The following is an 11,494-nucleotide window of genomic DNA, read 5'->3' on the forward strand; positions in this document are numbered from 1 at the left end:
TTTGCTATAGGGCATGCGCACTCGTTAGAGAGACAGAGGAGATGTCTCTCCACCCCCCACCCCCGAAGATGCCCACACCATACTCCCTTCTCCTCCATTCTCCTCTTGAGATCTTGGGCACACACGCACACGTTCCCGGCATGAGTTTAAGCCACTGGGTTGGGGACTCAAACCACAGTCGACTACATGGGAGTCCAGCGACATAGGCATTACACCAACTGCTGGTCCCTAGACTTCATTTTTTTAAAAGTTTTTAATTGGGGCCAGAAGATAGCAGTTATGTAACTGGACTCCCACATAGTCAACCATAGTTCAAGTCCCAGACCTGGTGGCTTAAAACTTACACTGGGCATGTGTGCGTTTGTGCTTAAGATCTCAGGAGAATAGAGAAGAGATTGCGGCATGGCCACTGGCAAGTGCTGGCCCCTGGAGGCAGAAACCTCTTAAAATTTTTTTTTTAATTGTCAAAGGGTGTATGTGGTTGCCAGAGAAACAGAGAGAGAGAAGGAAGGAAATAAAGCACTTCCCCAGTGGGCGTGGTCATGCCACAATCTCTTTTCCATTTCTTCATCCTGTTGGGATTTTGGGGCATACACACACTGTACTTGACATGTTTCCCAAGCTGCCAGGGCCAGGATTTGAACTGTTGTCAACCATGTGGGATCTGACTCCCTTAACCATTAGGCCACAAGGTCGGTCCATAGACTTTACTATTTTTTTAATTGTTTAATTTTTTAATAATTTTTTGTTTGTTTTTTTGGAGAGGTTTTTGCTATAGGTCATGTGCGTTCACCAGAAAGACAGAGAAAAACAGAAAGACAGAAAGCGAGAAATCATCCCCCAGGGAGGATGGCCACGCTGCAATCCCTTCTTCTCCATTCTCCTCTCGGGATCTTGGGCACGCACACACACGTGCCCAGCATGAATTTAAGCCACTGGGTCTGAGACTCAAACCACAGTCGACTACATGGGAATCCAGTGACATAGTCATTACGCTAACTGCTGGTTCCTTATTATTGTTTTTTAAATTCATTATAGGAGAGAGAGAGAGAAAGTGAGAAGTAAGCCCCCAAGTCCAAGGCTCAAATCACGGTCAGCCATGTGGGAGTTCAGCACCTTAACCACCATGCCACCTGCTGGCCCCTAGACTTTAATATTTAGACTGTTTTAGTTGTAGAGAAAAACTGAGAAGATAACACAGAGTACTGAGTCCCCATGTACCCCACACTCAGTTTTCCCTGTTTGTTAGTACGGTACGTTTGCTATGATTAGAGGCATTATCATTACAGTCCATACTTTAGTTTGGATTTCCTTATGTTTTTTTTTTTTTAATGTTCTTTCTTTGTTCCAGGATCCCATCCAAGATACATTTCATTTAATTGTCGTGTCTCCTTAAGTTCCTGTTGGCTGTGACAGCTTCTCAGGCTGTCCTTGTTTTTGATGACCTGGAGAGTTCTGAGGAGTGTGGGTCAGGTATTTTGTAGAATGTTCCTGTACTGGAACTCACCGGATGTTTACCTCATGGGTATGGGTTTTGGGGAGGAAGACCAGGAGGTGAAGTGCCGTTTCAGCCCATCCAGTTACACCACAGCAGTCTCTGTTGACGTGGTGGTTGTTGACGTTGACCTTGATCTCCCAGCTGAGGTAGTGCTTGTGTAGTGTTTCTCTGCTGCACAGCCTTTCCTCTCTTGCCTTCTCCATACTGTGCTCTTTGGAAGACGGTGTAGTCCCTATGTGTCCACACTAAGGAGGAACGGGTTGTGCTCTCCTTCCATAGGGGTGGATAGCCACAGAAAATACTTGGAATTCTTCTGCATGGGAGATGTCTCTTCTCCCCCGTTTATTTATTTAGTAAGAAATTTATTTATATCAGCATGAACTCATGAATATGTATTTCATCCTTTGGGTAATAATTTAATATGTTTTTTTAAGATTTTTTTTTTTAAGAAAGATTTTTGCTATAGGGCACGTGCGCTCACCAGAGAGTCAAAGAGAAAAAGCGAGAAATCACCACCCTAGGGCGACGGCCATAGCACAATTCCTTCTCTTCCATTCTTTTGGGATTTTGGGCACACCCACACTCACGAGCCCAGCATGAGATGATGTGGTGGTTAAGGCGCTGGACACTCCCACATGGCCAACCATGGTTTGAGTCCCGGACCTAGTGGCTTGCTTTCTCACTTTCCTCCTCTCTCTGTGTCTGTCGGCCATAAGTAAATAAGTAAGTGAATAAAGTTAAATAAATAATTATTTTTTAAAAAAGAATTATTTAACTTTATTTATTTATTTTAATTTGTCCAGAGAGGGACAGAGTAAGAAAGAGAGAGAGAAAGTGAGAGAGCAAGCTGCCAGGTCTGGGCCTCAAGTTGTGGTCAGCCATTGTGGGAGTCGAAAAAACCACCACCCCCCCCTGCCAGTCCCCAGCATGAGTTTTAAGCTGGGTCTGGGACTTGAACTGCATTCGATCATGTGGGAGTCCAGTGACATAACCATTATGTCATCATCTGCTGGTCCCATGTTTTAAAAATATTTTTAAAGTTTATTTATTAATTTCTTCCATGGGAGAGAGAGAGAAAGATGGGGGAAGATAAAAAAGAATGAAAAAACCTACCAAAAAAGAGTAACAGGGCCAGCAGGTGGCAGCCTGGCCACCCCCGGATGTGTGTGGAGGGATTTCTCACTTTCCCTCTCACTGTCTCTGTCTGTCTCTTTCTGGTGAGCATACATACCTTGTGGCAAAAACCTTTTAAACAACAACAAAAAAAAATAGAATAGCAAAAAAAAAAATTGTTTAAATAAAATAATAGGAACAAGAGAAAGCTATTCCCAATTGGGTGCACATGCCACAATCTGCCCTAGCCTCAGCCAGGCCATATCATGAGGCCGTGCTCATACCTGGCATTCATGAGGAGATGGTGGGATGTGAACTTGGGACCTACCCACGTGGCTTCAGCATCGCTGCTGCCCCACCGCGGCTGAACCAATGCTTTCCTATTTCTTTTGATGCTCAAATGATTTCAGCTTTGACCATTGGGAGGTTTTCAGTTGCTCCTGTGCGCCTTTGGCATACCCACGTTGATGTGGGGGTTTGTTTTGGTTTTGAGCATTTCCTTACCTTCTGGCACTAAGAGTTGCTCTAGGCTCATCTTGTGTATTTCCTGCCCCCGTCCTAGAAACAGCCATTTCTCCAGGGAGCCCAGGAGATGGCTGTTTTCATTACAAGGTGATTACTCATCCTACATGAGGATAAAGGTACTGGTGCGTGCAAATTATTTTATGTAATTTGATCAACAATTTATGTTATTAGGAACATATATTTTGCTAAAAGCTAGATGCAGCTACTTGTTGTATCTAGCTTTTTAAAGTTTCCAGCTGAGGGCCCCGCAGGTGGCATAGTGGTTAAGGTGCTGACTTCCATGTGGCCCACTGCAGTTTGAGTCCTGGACCTGGTGGCTTGAAAATCATGCTGGGCATGTATGCATGCATACCCAAAATCCCAGAAGGAGAATGGAGGAGAAGAGATTGTGGTGTGGCCATTCCCCTCTGGGTGGGGGAGGGGGTAGGATGATTTCTCATTTTCCCTCAGACTGTCTCTGTCTCTCACCGGTGAGCACACATGCCCTATGACAAAAATCTTAAAAAAAAAGTTTCCAGTTGGGCTAGGGTATGAAAAGCTACCCTAAAAGAGGAAAGTGTCTATTTCTTTTTCTCCACCCTCATCGTGAAAGGAGGTCAGTGGTGATACTGCGGAGCAATAGAAGGATTTTGCAGTAAAAACTAATACACTGGAAGGAGTACCAGGATAGGATTCAAAAGCTGAGCTTAGACCAGATGTTGCTTCTGCACCTGTATGCACTTGGTCAAGGGTCACTTCTACTCTTTTGCTTCTCTATAAAAAGAGGTGAGTGGCGGAGTCCATTTCTAAAGTTCCTTTTAGCGCTAAAAGTCGGATGCTATTGAGAGCAGCACATAAACTCTGGAATGGCTTTAGCTCTGAGGAATCCAAGGTGGGAAGTGGGGACAGGCATGGAAGTGTGAAAGGAAGGCCAAGTCGTAAAATGCAGAATTTGGAAGCCCAAGGGAGAGGCATCATTAACGATGATATTAAATATTAATAATAATATGAAAGTCCTGAGCTGGATTTTTCTTTAATTGCTAGAGAGTACATGCACTTGCCAGAGAAGGGAAGGCAGAGAGAGAGAAAGCACCCCTCAATGGGGCATGGTCATGCCACAATCCCTTCTCCATTTCTCCCCCTATCAGGATTTAGGTGTGCATATACACAAGCCCAGCATGGTTTTCAAGCCACTGGGGAGAGGATTCAAACTGCAGATGGTCATATGGTTTGATCACTAGGCCACAGGACCAGCCCTTGATCTGGATTTAATGTAGCCTGCATCTGTTGTTCTAGGTCTCCGGCTGATTGTGCTCGAGGCTGCAGGTTCTCAAGGTGGCTACACACTTGACTCTTTTACTGTCTGGGTTTCAGTGATAGAGATTCTGAGCAACCTAGGCTAGGAGTTTTTAACTCTTGCCCTCCCCCAACCACTCCCCTGGGTAATTCTAAAGAATTATTCATTTTATTTACAACATCGCTATTATTATTATTTTAATTTGCTATAGGGCGTATGTGCTCACCAGAAACAGAGAGAGAAAGTGAGAAAGAAGCAAGCTGCCAGGTCTGGGATCGAACCATAGTTGGCCATGTGGGATTCCAGTGCCTTCACCACCTGCTGCCCCCCTCACCCTCCAGGTGATTCTTTTTTTTTTTTTTTTGAGAGTTTTTTGCTATAGGGCTCATGCGCTCGCCAGATAGACAGAGAGAGACAGAGACAGAAAGCAAGAAATCACCCCTTAGGGGGGATGGCCACGCCACAATCCGTTATCCTTCATTCTCCTCTTGGGATATTGGGCACGCATGCACACGCTCCCGGCGTGAGTTTAAGCCACTGGGTCTGGGACTCAAACCACAGTCGACTACATGGGAGTCCGGCAACACAGCCATTATGCCAACTGCTGGTCCCATTCTTCCAGATGATTCTAATTGCAGCTAAGGCTGAGAACCTCTGCTTTAGGTCAAAAATGCTCTTATCCCATCCTCATAAAACGCATAGATCATAGGGATCAGCAGTTAGCATAATGGCTATGTCGCTGAACTCCCATGTAGTCGACTGTGGTTCGAGTTCTGGACCCGATGGCTTAAACTCACGCCAAGCACTTGTGCATGCGTGCCCAAGATCCCGAGAGGAGAATGGAGAAGAAGGGATTGCGGCGTGGCCATCCCCCCCTGGGGGGGGGTGATTTCTCACTTTCTGTCTCTCTTTCTCTCTCTGTTTTTCTGGCAAGCGCACGCGCCCTATAGCAAAAACAAAACAAAACAAAACAAAAAAACATAGATCATAGGTCCTCAGAATGCATTGTTCATAGAAGCTGATTAATTGGACTTTGATAGTGTATTGGTTTCCTATTGCTAAGATGATAAATCGCCACAAATGTAATGGCTTAAAATAAACAAATTTATTTACATTTTTAAGATTATTGGGACCAGCAGATGTCATTGTGGTTATATTGCTGGACTCCCACATAGTCGACCACAATAGTTCTGGCACTGACAGCTTGAAACTCCTGGCAGGCACGTGTGCTTGCAGTCCCAAAATCCCAAGAGAAGAATGGAGGAGAAGGGATTGCGGCGTGGCCATTCCCCCTGGGGGGTGATTTCTTGCTTTCTGTCTCTGTCTCTCTCTCTCTGTCTCTCTGGTGAGGACATGTACCCTAAAGCAAAAATCTCTCTCAAAAAAGATTATTCACTTATTTCCTGAATCAAGGGACACACATAACAGTGTCCCCCCTTTCTTAAAAAACAATTATTTATTTAATTTATTATTTTTATCCTTCGATTTGCCCAAAGAGAGAGGGAGAGAGAGAAAAGGCAAGCCAGCAGGTCCGGGACTCGAACTGTGGTCATCATGTGGGAGCCCAGTATCACCATAGCACCTGCTGGCTCCCCTGGACACTGTCTTCATACTGAAATCCTCCCCCTGGCTCTGTAGCCAGCTAGGATCATAGGATGTCCTCAGATGTGACATGTTGATGCAGGCCCAGGAAGTGATCCCAGAACCTCCTCACATGGTCTCCAGCATCATGCAGCACCCCTACTGCCTGCGCCACCACACTGGGCCAGGATTATTACTATTTTTACATTTCTGGATGTCGGAGATCCATAATTGATCTCACTGGGCGAACATCATGCTATCGCAGTGCTGTATCCCTTCTGGAGGCTCTAGGGAGAACCACTTCCCAGCCTGCTCCAGCTTTTAAAATTTATTTATTATTTTAAAAAATTTGCTCCAGGGTAGGGAACCAGCAGTTAGCGTAATGGCTATGTCGCTGGACTCCCACATAGTTGACCACGGTTCGCGTCCCGGACCCGGTGGCTTAAACTCACGCCGGGCGCGTGTGCATGCATGCCCAAGATCCCGAGAGGAGAATGGAGGAGGGATTGCAGCGTGACCATCCCCCCTGGGGGGTGATTTCTCGCTTTCTGTCTCTATGTCTTTCTATCTGGTGGGCGCACGCACCCTATAGTGAAAACCTCTCCAAAAAAAATAATAAAATTGGCTCCAGGGCACATGCACTCACTGGAGAAACAGAGGGAAAGTCAGAAAGTCCCCCCCCCCAGGGGGGGATGGCCATGCCACATTCTCTTTTCCTCCACTCTCCTCTCGGGATTTGGGGCAAGCACACGTACCCAGTGTGTTTCTCAAGCCATCGGGTCTGCAACTCAAACTGTGCAGTCAGCCATGTGGAATCCAGTCCCTTCACCACCACACCACTGGCTGACCCCCTTGTCCCAGCTTTCGGAGATTGCCCACACTCTTTGGTTCGAGGCCCCGAGCCTCCCAGATCTGCTCCCACGCTCACATCTTGTCTGACTGTCCTCTTACATTCCTTGTCTAAGGTCTCCTGTGATCGCACTGGCTTTCAGGTATGCTCTCCCCACCTCAGAACCTTTTATTACATTTGCGGCATGCCTTTAGCCATGTAAGGTAACATGTTCACAGGTTCCAGGAATTAGGACATGGACATCTCTGTGGGGACATTATTCTACCTACCACAAATGCAGACAGAGCAACTGCTATAATTACAGGCCCATAAATAGAATTAAGCTACTCTGTGATATGTGACATCTCTTTACTTCACCTTTTTTTTTTTTTAACTGTGTTTAGATTTCATCAGAGACCGTCTTTGTGGAAATGTTATACACCTTGGAGAGAAAAAAAAAAGTCTTTTTTTTAATTTTGGAGAGGTTTTTGCTATAGGGCACGTGCACTCACCAGACAGAGAGAGAAACAGAGAGATAGAAAGCGAGAAATCACCCCCCCAGGGGGGATGGTCACGCCACAATCTCTTCTCCTCCATTCTCCTCTTGGGATCTTGGACACGCACGCACACGCACCCTCCCCTGCTCCCGGTTTCTACGCCACTGGGTCGGGGCCGTGACCCGCCGTCAACTATGTGGGAGTCCAGCGACATAGCCATTATGCTAACTGCTGGTCCCCAGAAAAAAGTCTTAATTTGCCAGAGGGTACAAGTACCTGCCAGAGCAGACAGAGAGGGAGAAAGCATGCCCTAATGGGACATTGGCCACACTGCAATGCTTTCCTCCCTTCTCCATCCTGTCAAGATTAGGAAGATGCACACATATGTGTCCACATGTTTTTAAGTTGCCAGAACCTAGATTCAGACTGCACAGTGGGCCATGTGGGATCTAGCTCCCTTAACCATGGGGTCCAGGCTGGACCACCCATAGTGAAAATTTAACATATGGGAAAAAACAAAAACAAAAACAAAAAAACAGTAAGGGACCAACATGGGGCACTGGACTCACACATGGTTGACCATGGTTTGAGTCCTGGATTTAGCAGCTTAAAAATCGCTCCAGGTACACATGCGTACATGCCCAAGATCCTGAAGGGAGAATGGAGGTGAAGGGATTGTGGCGTAGCCATTTCCCTTGGGGAGTGATTTCTCACTTTCCCTCTCACCATCTCTCTGTCTCTCTCTGGTGTGTGCATGCATCCTATGGCAGAAACCTAAAGGGAAGAAAAGGAAAAAACAAAAAAACAAAAACAGTGAGGTGACTGGGAGCAACAGAAATAAAGAGCAGAGACACATTTTTAAGTGATTCAGTTTAATGAGGCCAGTAGGTGGTAGTGTGGTTAAGGCAGTTGGACTCCCACATGGCTGACAGTGGTTCAAGTCTTGAACCTGGAGGCTTGCTTTCTCACTTTCCCTCTCTCTTTGTTTCTGGTCAAATTTTAAAAGTAATAATAATGGTAGTAAATAAAATTAAATAATTCTATTTCAAAATGATTCAGTAAAATGGTATTCAGAACTACAGTTGGCTGTGGTGAGTTTTAAAAGGTGGGGAAGCTCACTCAGACAGAAGGTGGCCTCCAGATCTGGGGCATGACTGGCATCTCTGCCGTGTGGTTTCACTGCCTTCCCTGTGCTCCCTGAGACTGGTCGTGCCATGGCACAGGAAACCAGCTAGCACCTACAGGCCCCCACACAGTCCTCCTGTACCTCCCTCTCTCCGGGACAGAGTAAGAGAGGTCTGAATCAGAAGGGGGCAGTGAGTAGGGGCTGTGTACACAGGCAGAGGAGGGTCCTGAAAGACATGGTTTTTGATAAGAGTTGGCCCTTCCCAGCCACTAGGCATCTGCCCTCCCCTGCCAGGTAGCAAAGAACCTTTGTAAAAGAGGCCTACGTGGAAAAATGTCTTTCTTTCAAGAGATGAGGTTGGCCCTGTCACCTCTTCTAGGGACCCCACCCCATCTCCCACCCAAGGCTCTGAGTAGCTCTTTCTAGCTGGTTTCTGTCTTGCAGGACAGTGGAGTGTAGTCAGCCATCTCCTTCCCCACTGAGTCGGTCAAGTCCCTGCTGCTGAGAGCGCTCTCCTGCCAGAGCTTGGCCTCATCTATTGCCATGGCGACGGCCAGCTGCTGCTTAGCACCAGCCTGGAGACTGGGCACGAAGAAAGGGTAGCCAAGAGAGGAGGCCTGGGGGGCAGAGAAGGCCCCTGTGGGGACCCCCAGCAGTCTCTGCTGGGTTTGTTTTCTCAGGGAGAAGCCACAGCATTTGAAAGGCCTATACTCTTCTATTCCTCCACACTCATATTGGAGTTTATAAAGATAAAGGCTCCTTTGGCAAAGCAGTGCCAGTTCTTATGCGTGCACACTCACACTTTCACGCTGCCTGCACTTTCTTTGTATTTTGATGCCATTATTGTCCTCCCAAAGGATTAGAGAACTGGGAGTATGCATCTCCCTGGGCCTGCTTTAGCAGTAAGAGCGGCCCTTTGATGTAGACAGACTAGAACTCAAAAGTTCATCATTTCCGGGCATGATAGTGGCACAGCAGTAATGCTACTGGACCCACACTGGTCACTCTGGTTCACGTTCCGTGGCCTCCCTGTATGCTCTGGCAGTGCACATGTATGCCCGCAGTCTGAGTTGACTGTGCCGCCCGTTGGGGGTGCCTGCCCCCCTCTTTCTCATTTGGAAGGAATAGATATGTAAATAAAATTTTCACAGTTTCTGAGTTAGTTAACCGTTATGATACAATATTTCATGTCAGGTATTGTGTCGAATGCTTTTTGAACATTATCTTATTTCATTCTCACTGTGATCATTAGACGTAATGGTTTCTTTTTTTTTTTAAGAGGTTTTTTTGCTGTAGGGTGCTTGTGTTCACTGGAAAGACAGAGAAAGAGACAGAAAGTCAGAAATCACCCCTGGAGGGATGGCCATGCCTCAGTTCCTTCTCTTCAACTCACCTCTCAGGATTTTGGGCACACACACATGTGCCAAGCGTGAGTTTGAAGCCACCAGGTCCGGGACTCTAACCATGGTCGACTACATGGAAGTCCAGCAACATAACCATTATGCTATCTGCTGGCCCCAAGTTTATTTGTTCTTAATTCCCACCTTTAGATACAGAAACCGAGGCTTAGAATTGCAGCTGGCAGTGGTGATTAAGGAGGCTGAATCCCATATGGCTGACTGCACACTTTGAGTCCAAGACCCAGTAGCTTGAAAAACACACCGGGGGCGTGTGCATACACGCCCAAAGTCCCCAAAGGAGAAAGTAGAAGAGAAGGAATTGCTGCACGACTATCCCCCATGGGGGTGAGGGGTTGTTTTCTCACTTTCTCTCTCCCTCTAACTCTCTCTGTCTCTCTCCAGTGACTACATGTGCCTTCTGGCAAATTTAAAAAAGAGAGTGAGAAATGCACACCACATGGACCCTAGTTTGACTTCTCGGAAGCCTATGTTCTAATCACTCTTCTGGATTAACCTCGTATTGCCGGTTTCCTCCTCTGTAAAATGGGGTTAATATCTGCCTCAAAGATAACTGTGCTGTGAAGGTTGAATGAGCTAATGTTAGTAAAAGTGTCTCATGGGGGCCAGCAGATGGCATAATGATTACATCACTGGATTCTCATATGGCCCACCATGGTTCGAGTCCCAGACCAGGAGGCTTGAAACCCATGCTGGGTGTGTGTGTGTATGTGCGCCCAAAATCCTGAGAAGAGAATGGAGGAGAGGGGATTGTGGTGTGGCCATCCCCCCTTGGGGGGTGATTTTTCTCTTTCTGTTTCAGTCTCTCCCTGGCGAGTGCGCGTGCCCTATAGCAAAAATCTCTCTCTCTAAAAAAAGAAGTGACTCAAGGAGGTAAAACACCCATCACCAACACTTGTGCAGTATCACCTGGGAGGAGAAAGGTGCTCCCTCTGGGACCTGGGAAAGTCGCTGCCTCCTAGTCTCCTACAAGGTCCCTCATGGCATTCAGGGCTCTCTGGTTTCCAGAATCTCAAGGCTTGGCATCCCCCACCCCCATTCTCACAGGTGATTTCCATGGTGATGGTGGCAGTGGGAGTCTACGCCCGACTGATGAAGCACGCAGGTGAGCTCTGGCCTCCCTCTGCCTCCCCAGGCCTCCTGCCATCTCCTTCCTCTTGTGCCTCCTTGAACCTGGCCATCTTGCACACCTTTCTGCAGGAGCTACTTGCTAAAGGAGGCAAGCTCCTGGTTGCCAGATCTTAGCGGCCTACTCCGTGCTGTCAGGCCACCCACACCGGTTCACTTGGACTGCCCTGAGCCCCCACAGTCCTCTCCATGGTAGGCTTAGGAAGTGCCTGGGAGAGAAGGTAGGTCAGAGAGACATCAGGACGTGAGCCCCTCCCCGACTGTCCTGGAGAACAATCTCCATTCCTTTTCCACTGCATAAAGTCTCCAGGAAACAGAATCTGTAAAGCTGGTGAGCCTAATGCCATTCTGATTCTTTTCTGGAGCAAAAGCGGCCCCTCCTCTTTAAGCCCAGGAATAGAGGCTCTTACTTCCTGAGTTCTTCCCATTGAATACCACAACCTCTTCTGGCCCCTTGTTATTTTCCGTGGGAGGGGACACTTATCCAACCTGTGGAGATCCCC

General features: G+C 47.2%; 1 protein-coding gene across 5 annotated transcripts in view; it reads left to right on the forward strand.

The window, feature by feature from the left end:
- TSPAN33 (tetraspanin 33) overlaps window positions 1-11,494 on the forward strand; it is a 34,944-nt gene that overhangs the window by 13,804 nt on the left and 9,646 nt on the right. For 3 of the 5 annotated variants that reach the window (XM_006158812.2, XM_027775871.1, XM_006158813.2), the window contains exon 2: window positions 10,911-10,968. In XM_006158812.2, coding sequence (XP_006158874.1) covers window positions 10,911-10,968 — 58 coding nt within the window. Of the gene's footprint in view, window positions 1-1,351; window positions 1,474-10,910; window positions 10,969-11,494 lie in introns of all 5 variants that reach the window. The other 2 variants (XM_027775869.1, XM_027775870.1) reach the window with 1 other exon arrangement.

Source organism: Tupaia chinensis, unplaced genomic scaffold (genome assembly GCF_000334495.1).
Source record: "Tupaia chinensis unplaced genomic scaffold, TupChi_1.0 Scaffold000610_1, whole genome shotgun sequence".
Taxonomy (NCBI): Eukaryota; Metazoa; Chordata; class Mammalia; order Scandentia; family Tupaiidae; genus Tupaia; species Tupaia belangeri.